The 16,159-nt window shown below is 37.5% G+C and overlaps 1 protein-coding gene across 2 annotated transcripts in view; it reads left to right on the top strand.

Annotated features, from left to right (window-relative positions):
• Positions 1–16,159, top strand: part of NUBPL (NUBP iron-sulfur cluster assembly factor, mitochondrial) — a 217,485-nt gene that overhangs the window by 30,503 nt on the left and 170,823 nt on the right. For both annotated transcript variants that reach the window (XM_012773436.2, XM_076004115.1), the window contains exon 4: positions 10,264–10,354. In XM_012773436.2, coding sequence (XP_012628890.2) covers positions 10,264–10,354 — 91 coding nt within the window. The remainder of the gene's footprint in view (positions 1–10,263; positions 10,355–16,159) is intronic.

Raw genomic sequence — 16,159 nt, 5'->3', positions numbered from 1 at the left:
GCTCTTATATGAATGAAATGGGGGGAGTGGTGGCAATGAAGGGTTTTGAGCAGAGGAATAGCATGAGCTGACTTACGTTTTAACTGAATCATTCTTGCTGCTCTGTTGAAAAGAAATGCTAGGGTAGAGTTGTAGATTTAGCAAATAAAAATAGGGTACTTATTTATATTTGAATTTCAGGTAAACAATAAGTAATTACTTACATATGTCTCATGCAATATTTATTGACTATTCATCCATATGGCAGAGTGTTTACCACCTTTTTATTATTTAAAAAAGAACCTCTTCAGTGTAACTGTTGATTACTGTGGATTATTGGTATGATCCTGCTTGTCCCAAGGCTTAGGCACTTATAGCAAATTTTCATCTCTTTCCTGTATTATCTGTATTTCTGATTTTCACATTATGATCACCCTAGAGTGCTACCTGTTTGTTGGACCACAGCCCAGACCTAATAAATCAAAATTTCTGGAATAGAATAGGGAATCTTCACAACCACCTACTATTCTAGGTTCTGGGTATACATTAGTGAACAAAGCATACAAAAGTCTTTATCTGCATGGGATTTACATTCTAGTGGAGACACAGTAAACAAATAAGTAAATGGAATTGGCCCTCCATATCCACTGGTTCCATATCCATGGATTCAACCAACTGCGGATGGAAAATAAAGCACCTCTTGTATTATCCTGGGTAGAGATGGAGCCCATTCTACTAAGTGAAGTACCACAAAAATGGAAAAAACAAGCAATACCTGTACTCACTATCAAATTGGTATTAAATGATCAACACTTATGTGCACATATAGTAGTGACATTCATCGGGTGTTGGGCATGTGGAAGGGGGTGGAGGGGAGGGATGGGTATATTCACATCTAGTGGGTGTGGTGTGCACTGTCTGGGAGGTGGGCATGCTTGAAGCTCTGACTCGGGTGGGCAAAGACAATATATGTAACCTAAACATTTGTACCCTCGTAATATGCTGAAATAAAAAAAATATAGTACAATAGAAGAGTAATACAAATAAAAAATACAGTATAGCCACCATTTATATTGTATTTGCTATTATAAATAATCTAGAGATGATTTAAAGCATACAGGAGAATGTGTGTAGGTTATATGCATATACTATGCAATTTTATATAAGGGTCTTGAGCATCCATGGATTTTGGTATTGGGGAGGGTGTCCTGGACCAATCCCTTGCAGATCACTAGGGATGACTGTATATAGTATGTTGAATACTAATTTAGATACTAAGAGGAAAGAAAAGCAGAAAGGGGAATAGGAACTGTGTGGTGTTTTAGTGAGGGGGTTGCAGTTTAGATAGGGTGGCCACTGAAGGACTTACTACAATGGTGGTGTTTGAGTCAAGGAAGTGAGGGAGAGACCAGGTGGATACTTGGGGGACCAGAATTCCTGGCTGAAGGAACAGCAACTGCAGAAAGGCCAAGGCATGCTTGTTGTGGTTAAGAAACTGCAAGGGGGCAATGTGTCTGGAGTAGAGTGGAAAGGGGGAGAGTAGGAGATGAGATGAGAGACATAATGGTTGAGTGGCTGGTGATTGTTGGTGTTAAGGCTTTATGTTTCATTAGAGGTATCCTAGGACCAGGTGTGGGATTATCTCTGGGCCTCAGTTTTTCATCACTAAAAAGTAGAGAGAAGACTAAGATGATCTTTTAGGTTCCTTCCTGCTCTAAAATAGAGTCTTTAATTCGAAACCTATTATTTCTCTTCCATTTCTACTTTTTCAGTTCTTTTACAAGCAATTAGTTTATCAGTTGGGATTCTTCTGCACTTTTTATGAGCTCATCTCTGGTTGTGCTCCAGCCAGCCAGGTGAACTTTTTCCTTTATGCTGCCCTTGTTCCTCTTTCTTTCCTGACTGAACTTAAAGACTTCAATAGTCCTTTGATAAACAGTAGGAAATTGTTCTCTTTTTACCTTGTCTAATCATTATTTCTGACAATCAGATTCTTATTTAATCCTAGCTAATGGAATTAGGAAACATTTTTGTCTACTAAGAGATTGAAATTTTTATGAATGGCAGCTTGACTTAAAGCTAGGCAGAAAGAGGAGAAAGAAGAGGCTTGAATCAACTCTAAATTGAATAAATACCAATTGCCAGTCCAAGATTAAATTGAATATAATGTGTAGGGAATCACAGGAGTCTTAGCTGGGTACTTCTATGGAAAGTACAGTCTTTAGGTACGTCTTAAAAGAATATTTACTTAGAAGTAATTGAATGGAAGCATTCTAAAATGTTGTTTTGATGGATTCTATTAGATGACATGGATAAAAGGAACAAAACATGTCATGAAGCTTTACAATCTTATTTAGTATAAATTCTTTTGGAAGGACAAAGCAGTATCAAAATTGTTGCTGGTACATTTGAAATCTAACACAAAAAATAGAACTTGTAGGCTCTCAAATTGCAGCCTTCATGCAGTAGTAATGAAACAGTATAATTGTGAATAATTCTGCTACCTTTTACAGCTTTCACAGGGTATTATAAATTATAAAGAAACAAATCCAAAAATCTAAATGATATCTTGGAGTTTGATCTGTCTTATTTTATGTTATCTGTCAGGTTTTGAGTACTGCAGGAGAATCAGAAGATTACATTATTAGATACCAACATTTTAGGTTAAGTTTATGCGACATTGAAGATGAGAATCACATTTTACAATAGTAACTTTATAGTTATTTTTGCTAATAATAATTTTTGTTTATCTGTTGTATATTTGGTGAGGCTTTTGTAGTGATTATTCTTTTGAGCCTGGCTGAAATTAAAGAAAATCCTAATTGGAGCTTTCTGGACTAAATATAATTATTATAGGAAGAACCATTTGAAAAGGATTCCTAAAACTTAGCTAGTTAGACACCTAGCTGCATACATTTATTTATAACCTTCTACCTTGCTCATTTATTTTCTCAACAGTCTAAAACTGTTTGGAAGTTTAAATTGAAAGATTATTTATACACTTAAAATAGGAGCTTATTTAAAAATAATGGAGTAAATTATGAAAAACAAATGAAGTTTATTTGGCACCTTTTGAATATTATTGAATTTTAGACTTGAAAATCTGTTTATGTCTATTTTTATGCAATGATAATTATACTGGTCTAGTAGCTGTGCCAATTCAAAGTATAATATACTTTAATTAATGTAGGCTTTGGTACTTATGTTAATGGGTACTGATTTTATCATGATATATAAAATCTAAGGAATACATACTTAGTTCCAGTCAAGTAGTGTGAAAAGTGAGCTCTTTATTTTTAAAAACTAACCAATTAAGGGTGAGAAAGTAAATCTTTACTGAGATAGTGCCTCTGACACTAAAGAGATGACTACGTCTTGCCTGCTCTTGGCTCTAACAAAATTACATTGTTGGTTGATTGAATAATTTGGTCATGAAAAAGTTTATTTTCTAAATTGAATGTTGACAAACTATAAGCTATGAACCAAATCCTGCCTGTTTTTGTAAAGGTTTATTGGAATACAGCCATGCTAATTCATTTACATGTTGTTTATGGCTGCTTTGGTGCTACAATGGCAGTATTGAGTAGTTACCACAGAGATCATCATATGATCCTCAGGGCTTAAGATATTTACTCTTTGGCCCTTTAAGTAAAAGTATGTTCTATAACTAAGTCTTTTGTAAAGTTCTGGTAGAGGCTTATGACGTTAGTATTTTCATGTTTAATGTCCCATTCTACTTCATTCTAAGAAAGAATACTTTAAAAAATGGTCATTTTGAGTGTTAGTTTTCCAGCTTTCTCATCTATAAGTAGGGATAATGCTACTTTGCATTATTGGCTGTGAGGAGTTAAGTGAGAAATGTAAATAAAATGCCTAGCTGAGTGCCTAAGGAGAAATTAAAGCAATGGGGAGATACAATCAGGGAAAGTCTTGGCAAGGGTGATTTAGGATGCTTTATTTTTAGAGATTCAGATTTGTCCGTAGAGCTATCTGTAGAGGCCTAGTTTATGCAGGATATTTATATACAGTGCTGATTAATTTTCCTCCATTCTTTCCTTCCTCCCTGCTTCCTTCTCTTTGTCCCTCTCTCCATTTCTTCTTTTTCTTCTCATTCTTTCCTCCCCCTTTATACTTTCCTTCCTTTGGTTTCCTTTTTGATGTATGCAAGCATTGGGACTAAATTTAGGTCAGTCAGTAACTACTCCTAAAGAAAGGATGCAGAGAACCTGAAAGTGCAAGGTTCTCACTTATTGTTGCTTCCATTCCCTAGGAAGCAGGGGAACTCTAAAATCTTATAATCTCCCTCTCCCTTCTTTCTTTTTATGCGATAATATATAGTGATAGCTATCTAGGTATATGTAAAATCCACTTTTTTTTTACCACAGCAAATGTTAGGGCAGATCTTCAGGTGTTTTTGGACCTTAGTGCCAAGAGTTCATCTTTAGGCAGGCTTGGTTTTCTTCTGGAAGGCAGGATAGATGATAGATTTTCCCTAACATTTTGAAGGAAACAATGACGCTAGCAGTCTTATATTAGTTAGAACACTTAGTTATAGTCTTGTTTCATGAAAACATAAACTTAAAAAGCTTATTTTATTTGACAGGTATTGTTAGAAGATCAATTTGGAACTTGGGACCTAACCCCTTTAGGTTACAGTAAAACCAACAATGATATAAATAAGAGAACAAAGAAAAAAAATCCTAAAATATTTTTTCTTTTTATTGGTATTCGTTATTTTGTGGTAGTTTTTAGTTCTTGTAGGTGTCACAGAAAAGATATGGAAAAGAGGCAAAATTCTAGGATGATAGTTATGACATTAGCAGACTTTTAGATAATAGTATTAACAATTAGCCACATTTCCAAAGGTTTTAGTCCCCCTCATTTGAAAATCTTGTTATATGTAGTAAATTTAATTTTATTTTAGTTTTACTAAATTCTTTTGTTTGTGGTTTAAAAAATAATTAAATGGGTCATAATTTCTCATTGAATGTTCCTACTCTTAAAAGCTAATACCTAAATGAATTATGCCTAAATTTTATATACCACCATTAAAAGCAAAGTATCCTTCCTGTTTTCTTATTTATATTTACAGTAAGCTGAGATTTTGGTAGAGGCCAAGATCAATCCCATTTTTTTCGCTTCTGAGGACACTTAGTCACACTGAGATATATATGGCTTTTTTAGAGCTGTAGTTTTAGTCAGTGTAGCAGTAGGACCATAAATGTTGAATTTACTTTATTTTGTGTATTGATGGAACAGACAACAAGGTTTAAAAAGTAATTTTGTGTCTGGAAATAGTAGGTAAGATGGAAGGTGAGGGATTGTTTCAGTTTTTAAAAACTTTTGTTGGGAGGTTAAGGGTGTTATTATGTCAGGCAGGATATGAGGAGAGCAAGAGAAGAGTTCTAAGACTTGGTGAAACACAACTCTAAGACATATAGTATAAGCATTCTGTTTACTTGTAGATGAGAAAAACAAATAATAGATTGAATTTCCTCTATTCCAAGGAGAAAGAAGAGAGGGAAAAGAAAAGATACACATTTGGGAATAGTGAATTATGTTTTACTTTCCTTGGCTAAGCTGCTGATTAACTGATAGCTGGCAAAGAGACCAGTCAGAATATTCTGCCCTTCAGCAGCTGGATGTGTCATCAAAGAAAAGTTTTAATTGTTTACGGGTCCTCCAGAAGACTTTGGGTGTTTATCTGTGACTTGCATGTAAGAGGTTGTCTCTGTGTTATGTCTGCCAGTATCCTTGTTAGCAATTCCATATCATTTATACTAGATCTACATCAGAATTTTGCACTTGCTTTATTATGGCATTATTTCCATGATGTTTTCTCATGTTATGTTGTTTGGTGTGTTAGATGGGCTTTCCAAAAGTTAATGTTCCATCTTTCTGGGGTTTTGTTTGCCATTGTAAATTATTATTTTAATACTGTTGGTATGTAATTTTTTAGTTCTCAAAATCATACTCAGATCAAAAAAGTCTTAGTCTACTTGAGACTATATGGGAGACCTGTACTATAATATGTAAAGCATACGGGGTGAATTTCTCTACTCAGATATCTAGAAGATATTATTAATAGTAAATCAGGAGAGTCAGGATCAAGATGGCGGACTAGAAACACCGCCAGAAAGAGTGTCTCTGCAGAAAAGATAGATTCTAGCAGAAATTAGAAAAAAGAAGCAAGAAGGCGAGCATACAGCAGATGAGGGCCGGAAGGAGGGGTACCTGAGACCCCGGGAGACTCCATGGGAGGAGGCTGCGGAGGAGAACTGGAAGCTGAGACTGCCGGAGCAGCCCGGAGACCAGCGGGAAGGGTAGGTGGATAAATCACCTTTCCCCTCCCCTGCATTTGGGACTGCTGGTGGGCTTCCCAGCAGGTGGAGAGACCTGCGGACACCAGCCCAGAGACGGCCACCGCCAGCTAGCGGTGAGCCTGTAGCGGACACAGCACCAGACTCCCAAATCCCTCAGGGCACCTCCGTGTACACAGACCCGAGCCGCCTGGCAGGCGCCATATTGCCTCCTTCTCCCCTCTGCCGACCCTACCTGCGGCTGCCCAGAGAGACAATACAGCCACCAGCCGGAGGCACCTCCAGGGAATGGGACCTTCCCTTTTGGGACCCTACAGCTGACTAAGGGGAATTCAGACTGTGAGCGCCCTACCCTCCAGCCCTCCCAGGTGCTGCTGGCACGGTGTTCCCAGGAGAACGGTGCCGACTCAGACGCTGAGAGACACAGACACAGCTTGGGCTCCCTGTGGGTGAATTGGGACCGGAACTCCTCTCCCTGGTGGGGATACAGTTTGAACTCTGGGACCCAGAGGTCGGACCTGCAGACCAGATCCCGTGCACCGAGGTCTAGCATTCCCCGGGGCACGGAAGATATTTGTGAACAGCCCGCTGAGGTGTGTGTGCCTCCAAGGGCAGATCAGCGTCCTAGAGGGCAACCCTCCCACCAAAGGGAGGCTGTGCGCCCAGCCCAGGCAGCGTTTCTGTGCAGGGAACCTCTCCGCCAGCATCACAATCCAGGGAGGACTGGTGGCTTGTGGTCTGGCCTGCTGGCAGAGGCACAGGAGTAGCTGCGGAGTTGGGGAGGGTGGAAAGAAGCGAGGCCCCAGCTCTAGACTGCGGGTCTCAGACAGCCCCACCTCCACACCCAGACTTTCTGGCTGAGCGGGACCATTCCAGCCCCACCCTGACAGCTTTCCCTGGAAGCAGAGAACAGAACTTTGACCCCTGCTAACGGCCTGAGGGCAGGCTTACCCAACCCAGCTCCGCCCAGAACAAGAGCTGATAACAGGACACAAAATCAACAGCATAGCCTGTTCCTCCAAGCAAATGCCACCTACTGACAGGGACGGCATCTTGCACAGCCTTTTCACAGCACCCACTGACTCAATATACAGGGAGTGGTCCAATCTCACCCACAGACACCACCTAACGCCTCAGAAACTAAACAAGGTGTGTGAATACCCAAACAATAACCTAAAGGAAAGAAACGACAACTGATCGACATGGGAAGAAATCAGCAAAAGAACTCAGGAAATATGAAGAACCAAATGGAAAACACACCCCCAAAGAGGAGCACCAGCCCCCTAGAAACGGACACCAACCCAAATCAGGCAATCAAAATGACAGAAGAGGAATTTCGTATGTGGATCATAAGAATACTCACCCATCTGCAACAACAACTCAATAACCAACACAAAGAAACCACAAAAAGCCTCCAGGATCTGGAAAAAGAAATGGACACAATGAAGAAAAGTTTAACCGAACTCCTGGAAATGAAGAATCAATTCAGGGAACTACAAAATACAGTGGAAAGTCTCAAGAACAGGGTAGATCAAACAGAAGAAAGAATCTCAGAGATTGAAGATAACACCCTCCAACTAAATAAACCATCACAGAGATAGAGCAGAGAAACAAGAGAAAAGAGCAAAGCCTACAAGAGATGTGGGATTATGTGAAGAAACCTAATGTGAGGGTCATAGGGTTACCAGAAGGGGAAGAGGACAACACCCAAGGGTTGGACAAGCTATTTGAAGATATAATAGAGGAAAATTTCGCAGGCCTTGCTCAAAATCTCGATATACAAGTTCAAGAAGCTCAGAGGACCCCTGGGAGATTCAATGCAAACAGGAAGACGTCACGACATGCAGTCATAAGACTGACCAAAATATCAACTAAAGAGGCCCTTCTAAGAGCTGTAAGACAAAAGGAGCAAGTGACATACAAGGGAAAGCCAATTCGAATAACACCAGATTTCTCTAATGAGACTTTACAAGCAAGGAGAGACTGGGGCCCCATTCTCACTCTTCTGAAACAAAACAATGCCCAGCCTAGAATCTTATTCCCTGCAAAACTAAGCTTCATATATCAAGGAGAAATAAAGACATTCTCAGACAAGCAAAGTCTCAGAGAATTCACCAAGACAAGACCAGCCCTACAAGAAGTACTCAAAACAGTGTTACGAACGGAAAACCATAATAAAAACTCACGAATATAAAAACAACCAAAACCCAAGATTAAAGGCCAGATAGTACAATGGCTCAAGAGAGAAATCAAAGCAACAACATCCAACCCAACAGAATGAACAGTAATCTACCTTACCTATCAGTTCTCTCAATAAATGTGAATGGCTTAAACTCTCCACTCAAGAGACATAGGTTGGCTGAATGGATAAGAAAATACAGGCCAAGTATATGCTGTCTTCAGGAAACACATCTAACCTGCAAGGATGCATATAGACTAAAAGTAAAAGGGTGGAGATCAGTATTCCAAGCAAGTGGAAGCCAAAAGAAGGCTGGTGTGGCAGTTCTAATTTCAGACGATTTAGTTTTTAAACCAACAAAAGTAGTGAAAGACAAAGAGGGTCATTATATAATGGTGAAGGGCACAGTTCAACAAGAAGAGAGAACAATTTTAAATATATATGCACCCAACTTAGGTGCACCCAGATTCATAAAGCAAACTTTACTGGACCTAAGCAAATGGATTAATAGCAACTCCATAATCACCGGAGATTTCAACACCGCACTGACGGCACAAGACAGATCCTCCAAACAGAAAATTAATAAAGAAATAATGGACTTAAACAAAACTCTAGAACAATTGGGTCTGACTGACATTTACAGAACATTCTACCCAAAATCCACTGACTATACGTTCTTCTCATCAGCTCACGGGACATCTCTAAGATTGACCATATCCTAGGACACAAAGTAAACCTCAAGAAATTTAAAAAAATAGAAATCATACCATGTATCTTCTCAGATCACAGTGGAATAAAAGTAAAAATCAACCATAACAGAAACTTACATTTCTACACAAAAACGTGGAAATTAAACAACCTCCTACTAAATGATTACTTCATAAATGAAGAAATCAAGATGGAAATTAAAAAATTCTATACTCCTACACTGCTGGTGTTACTGCAAATTAGTTCAACCTCTGTGGAAAGCAATATGGAGATACCTTAAAGCAATACAAGTGAATCTACCATTTGATCCAGCAATCCCATTGCTGGGCATCTATCCAAAGGATCCAATGACAGTCTACAAAAAAGACACCTGCACTCGAATGTTTATAGCAGCACAATTCATAATTGCAAGGCTGTGGAAACAGCCCAAGTGCCCATCAATCCAAGAATGGATTAATAAAATGTGCTATATGTATACCATAGAGTACTATTCAGCTCTAAGAAACAATGGTGATAATAGCACATCTTATATTTTCCTGGTTAGAGCTGGAACCCATACTATTAAGTGAAGTTTCCCAAGAATGGAAAAACAAGCACCACAAATACTCACCAGAAAATTGGTATTAACTGAACAGCACCTAAGTGGTCACATAGGTACTGCAGTAATAGGGTATTGGGCAGGGGGGAGGGGGAAGGGTATATACATATATAATGAGTGAGACGTGCACCATCTGGGAGATGGTCATGCTGGAGACTCAGACTTGTGGGGGGAGGGCAGAAAATGGGCATTTATTGAAACCTTAAAATCTGTACCCCCATAATATGCCGAAAGAAAAAAAAATTCTGAAATAAATTAAAACAAAGATTTTTATCTGAAAAAAAAAATAGTAAATCAGTACAAAGTGTTTTTACCCTAAGCAATTTATGCTATTTTACTTACTGTTACTTTGAAAGTTTAAGTTATGATTTTAGAATATTTTGCAAATATTCTTTTCTGTAGTCAGATCACTGTTCCTATGTGCTTTTTCTTTGAAGAAAAGTGGGAATAATCTTACGGTAAATTCTGCTTTTTTACAGTCAAAGGCCATTGGTTTGTTAGATGTGGATGTGTATGGCCCTTCAATTCCAAAGATGATGAATCTGAAAGGAAATCCAGAATTGTCACAGAGTAAGTAAAGAAGAAATAAATATTGCAATAATAGTTGTACTTTTATTTAGTACTTAGTGGGTGTCAGGCTTTGCGCCAGGTACCATGTGTACTTGTACACAATGTAGTACATTAAGTCCTCTCTTAATGTCTTTGGTAGATTCTTGGAAACTACAGCTTTAAGCCAAACTATGTATAAGGAAACCAATTTTGCCATAAGTTAATTGATATAAGCAAGAGTGAAGTTCCTGCGGCATATTTCTGGTCACAAAAACATTACTAAACTAAACTAATGTGCACATCTTTGGGATAGGGGAGGAAACTGGAATACCCAGAGAACACCCATGCAGACGCAATAAGGTGAATCTGTAAACTCCATACAAACAGTGGCCATGGCCAGGAACTGATTTTTTTCCCTCATTGATATTATGACAAAATGTTGAGCAAAACAATGTTTTTTGAGGATTTGCTATATAGTGATGCAGAAATCAGATATGGTTTTGACGTATTTGAATCTCAGCTCTGTTGCTGTGTGGCTTTTAGTAAATTGTTTAACCTCTTTATGCCTTAGACACCCATATGTAAAATAAGGTTACAATTTCTGTTAGGATTAATATAAATATAATGCCTTTAGCACAGTTCCTGGCACATATTAAGTGATCAGAAATGTGAGGTCATCATTATTGTCTCTTTACATTAAATGTGTGGATGAATAGGAATATTTGAATAGAAAATATATGAATAGAAAATATATTTGTGTTAGAAGATATGAAAATTATTTTCTGTAATCATATTTTTGTTAGATTTGTCTTAAAGTGCTTTAAGTAAACCCCCAAACACTGAATTCTCTTCACTAGAAAGAAGTACATTTTTGAATAAATCTTTAATATTTAATGCTCTTGTTACTATATTTTCTTGTAAAGCTATCAAATATAAAGCTTTAGGCCGGGCACGGTGGCTCACGCCTGTAATCTTAGCTTTCTGGGAGGCCGAGGTGGGCGGATTGCTCAAGGTCAGGAGTTCAAAACCAGCCTGAGCAAGAGCGAGACCCCGTCTCTACTATAAATAGAAAAAAATTAATTGGCCAACTGATATGTATATAAAAAATTAGCCGGGCATGGTGGCGCATGCCTGTAGTCCCAGCTACTCGGGAGGCTGAGGCAGAAGGATCGCTGGAGCCCAGGAGTGTGAGGTTGCTGTGAGCTAGGCTGACGCCATGGCACTCACTCTAGCCTGGACAACAAAGCGAGACTCTGTCTCAAAAAAAAAAAAAAAAAAAAATAAAGCTTTAAGAACAAGGAACTGTTATGGTAAAAAGTGAAGAATTGGAAAAACTGGTACTTTTTCTTAAAAATGGTTTATGTGAAATTGATTTATTAAAATGGATTTTAATTATAAAGGTATAAAATTTAATAATTTTGTTTCTTATTGGACTTTTTATTTTCTATGGTTCTAGGACAAAATGACTGTATTTATTGGTGGGTATTTGCTGCACTATCTATGTAGATAATAGAGGTATTATTTTTTTGTCATTTAAAGTTAATTAGATATTGTCTGCTATTTAAGGTGCTTTTGTTTGCGGGTTAGTTGTTGGAATCAATTATAATGTTAAGTTCTGGGTAATTCTTTATGAGACAGTAAAGATTGTCCTGTACATTTTGAATAAAACTGAAAGATCTAGTAATGTTTAAAATTGACCCTAGTAGTTTTATGTTGGAAATACCTGCTTATTTTCTTGTTTCATGAAAACATAAATTTAAAAAGCTGTTAATCTAGTTTCTTTGTTCTTATCATTTTAGTGCAATACATACTTAGTTTGCAAATATATGACATGAACCAACATGTCAAGCTTTCTTTCACAGAGAAGGAATAATGAATTTGAGTACTTTAAATGATGGATTCATTATATCTGTCTCTTTATTAAAGTAATGGGAAAACTGGTGCATGCAGCACATGAGGGATGGCAAAATGGAGCCCTCCATGTCAGTCTTAATTCGTCAGTAGTTTGTTCAGTCTGTGCCAACATAAATACTTGAAGTGAACTTTAATTTCTTTCTTCTTGTTTTACTGAATCTGTAATCTTAAAATTTGATGTTTGTAAATTGGCTGCCATTAAATAGGCTTTCTGGTAAAGATGAGATACTATAATAGAAATCTTGGAAAGCCTGAACAAAAATACTTTTTTGTGTTGAAAAGCTAATCTTAAGTCCCTCAAGAAATAAACTGAATGATTAAGGTGTTCACTTAAAAGAATGTGGAATCTTAAAATCCCAACTTACAAATTGTTTTTTGAGTCTTAGAAAAACCTGCCACCATTATACTAATTGGCATCATTTTGACATTTCTACATTTTATCATGTTAATTTATTCTGTTGTATTCTTTATTACAGAAAACACAATGCCATATAAAATTATCTAATTAACAATAAAGAAAAACTATGAAAGACTTGTTTTCAGCAGTTCAGATTTAGGGGAGATAGACCAGTGAACTGCATCTCAGCTTTATAGGCATTCCTCAGTTCTTGGACCAAGCTGGACAACCTTCGGGGAAATGGGTCTTTAGAATTGCCTTTCTCTTCATTATTAAAACACATCTATGGTAATGTAATTTTTGTCAATGTGTTCATTTTAAAAGTACACATTAGGGTTGGCAGATCCTGTGTTTATCCACATTCTCTTCATATCCTTTTTTTCTTTTTGGAGAAATTGTAGAAAAATCAAACTTTTTGCAATTATGACATTTTAGCCTTGATTACCAAAGTAAATTTTATGTTTGATTTAAAAAATGAATTCAGTAATCAAAGAAAAAATTAAATTTATAATAGTTTTGGGTAGGCTGAGAATGTTTCTATCAGCTTAAAATAACAATAATGAATTTTCTGTGTGATCTTGCAAAATTATGGTAATGGGAAGTCTAGCCAGTTGTAGAAAGTGTGTTGCATAAAAACATCAACAAGATGATATTGTATTAACTGAATATGGCTAATTGTTTTGGAAACCTAATGCAATTAGAATAAAAGCTATGTATAGTTGGAGAAACTAGCATATAACCATGAATATAACCTTTTTTTGAAAGAAAAAATACCAGTTATTTGTTCTCAATTTTAACTTTCCAAATAACACAATATTCACATTTCATGTTATAGTATAGTCAATTATAGTCCTAGAAATTGTTGACCTGGAGGTTTTCAATTGAAATAGCAAATAAATGTTAAATTGTGGTAAATGTGTTGTTTCATTTCACCAATGTATTAGTAATATTCTTTTTTGTGACCATGTTGAGGATTTTTACTAGGCTTTCTAAAATAACTTATTGATACAAATATCTGCTTTCTTTCATAGTTTTGTGATGAAAAATCACTTTTAGAATACTTGTGAATGTTATTACTACTTAATTTTACTGAAGAGTGTCTTTTAATGTACTGAGCTGATAAAGTAGGAAATTTTTAAGACCTGTGCAGAGAGGTTACTAAAATGGAAACATCAGGTAATTTTATTGAGCATGACAGTGTTTATTAATGCCTAAATGTCAGATTTTTTTTTTTTTTTTTTTTTTTTTTGAGACAGTGTCTCGCTTTCTTGCCTAGGCTAGAGTGAGTGCCCTGGCGTCAGCCTAGCTCACAGCAACCTCAAACTCCTGGGCTCAAGCAATCCTCCTGCCTCAGCCTCCTGAGTAGCTGGGACTACAGGCATGCGCCACCATGCCCGGCTGATTTTTATATTATATATATTAGTTGGCCAATTAATTTCTTTCTATTTTTATGGTAGAGACGGGGTCTCGCTCAGGCTGGTTTTGAACTCCTGACCTTGAGCAATCCGCCCGCCTCGGCCTCCCAGAGTGCTAGGATTACAGGCGTGAGCCACCGCGCCCGGCTAAATGTCAGATTTTTTGAGTAGGATCGATCCACTTGTTTTTTCTGTTGTTGTGGGATAGTAATTTTGCACTCATGTCACAGTTTTCTGCTCTATCTGTCCTAAAGGTATTAAACTTTTTCAAGTGAAGGAGTGAATGTGTATGTGGGCTTATGAGACAGAGAAATTGTGGAAAAACCACTTGGGCAAATGACCTTTTATAATAGCACCCATCTCTGGTTAAAACTGTGAGGAAGGCACTAAGATTTCTTATACGTAATTTAAGTACATAAAGAATAAGAGTGAACTCTAGTTATTCCTGAAGTCACTGTGTTGTTCCTTCTTTGGAAGAGATTTAGGGGTGTTGCTAAAGTTGTTGACATGCACAATCACATTTCTATCCAATGAATGGAGCTCCCAAAGGGTGTATAGCTGCTTACAGCTTGGTTTGGGGGTGTCAGGCCACCAGACTGGGGTGGTTTGGCAGTATCTTAGCCTCAGGGATGGAGGAGAACTGAGGTTCCTTGGAGGAAGGCACACTCTAGACCATAGTTCAGTTCCAACTTGGTATAGTGCAGTAGCCTCATGGGCCACAGGAGGTGGGACATAGTGTCAGCTCCTTCTCTGGAGGATCACAGCTATAGGGACCGCAGGCAGCTCCCTCAATTGGGCTTAGTGCCTGAGAGGACTGCAAGGTTCCTCAGTGGTGAGGTCTGTAGGTGTCTAAGGTATTGATGAGAGTTGCTTGGATCTTGCTTACCTCTTCACTGTAGAGAAAAGTTCCTCCTGATTCCCAGCAGATCTTGGTTGGGGGATGGGGTTGTGGAGGTCCATTGTTTCCAAATGTAGCTTATTCATTGTTCTTGCTGTTTTTGTGAGGGGCATGAGTTCTTGCTGTCTTTGCTAGGGGCTTCTAGTTGACCATCTTGCTGAAGTCACTCAATCTGTTCTTTAGAAGGACAGTCATTACAGAATTGAGAGAAAATAGAATAGTGATGTTTCATTGATAGCTTTCTCTAATTTTCAGTTCAGAAACTTCACTAGCCTACCAGTTCTTAAAAATTATAGCCTAAAATTATATTATCCCTTTTCATCTCCTGAAAAGTGATAGATTTAAAAATCATTATCAGTAGTATTACCACGTATAACATGGCCAATATTACAAAGCTCTGTGTGATCTGGTCCCTGCTGCAACCTCCTTCTATAGCCTCCATTCCAACAACCTTTCCGTGTTATTTAGTGAACACCTAGGCACAGTGGCCTGTTTGTCTAACATGCTAACATCTGTGCTGTCTCTGGACCTTCACATATTTTATTCTCTCTGCCTGGAATACTTTCTGTCTCTATTGTCTTCTGCTCCCTATTGCCCCCCTTACCCTCCAAGATAATTCTTGATCATCAGGTCTTAGTTTTTATGTTTTTTCTACCATGAGGCCTTTTATGACTGCTCAGTGTCTTTTTATTGCAATTGATATAATTTTTATGTTATTATCTGTTTAACTTTTTTTAATCTCCCCTACTAGGTAATACAGTATTGAGATAGTGAAGGCTTTTTTGCTTGGTTTGTTTTTCTAATGCTTGACATATAGTATATGTGTAATAAGTCTTAGTTGAATAAATGAATAACACAGTTACCCCTGCTAAGTTACATGTATGTTAGCTGCATAATTAATTTTCTACTTTATTAGATGACTTAATTTGCAAACATTTTTAATAGAGGCAGTTTTAAGACATTAGTAGTTAATCTTGGTGACATATTTGACTGGCTGTCTTGTACTGCTTTTTTTCTCATTCTTAAAAAAAGGAAGAAAGAAAAAAATCTGTGGTTAATAATTCAACTTTTGGGAATTATGCTTTATGGAGTGAAATGATTTTTCAGATTGTTTCAGTATGATCGGACAGTGCCAGTCTTGTCGTGTATCTTAGCCTTGAAATGTTCAGCCGTGCTCTACTTACTTATAAGAGGTAGAGTCC

The sequence above is a fragment of the Microcebus murinus genome, chromosome 6 (genome assembly GCF_040939455.1).
Source record: "Microcebus murinus isolate Inina chromosome 6, M.murinus_Inina_mat1.0, whole genome shotgun sequence".
Lineage (NCBI taxonomy): Eukaryota > Metazoa > Chordata > Mammalia > Primates > Cheirogaleidae > Microcebus > Microcebus murinus.
Note: the sequence above shows the minus strand (reverse complement) of the source record. Positions and strands in the feature narration are given on the sequence as shown.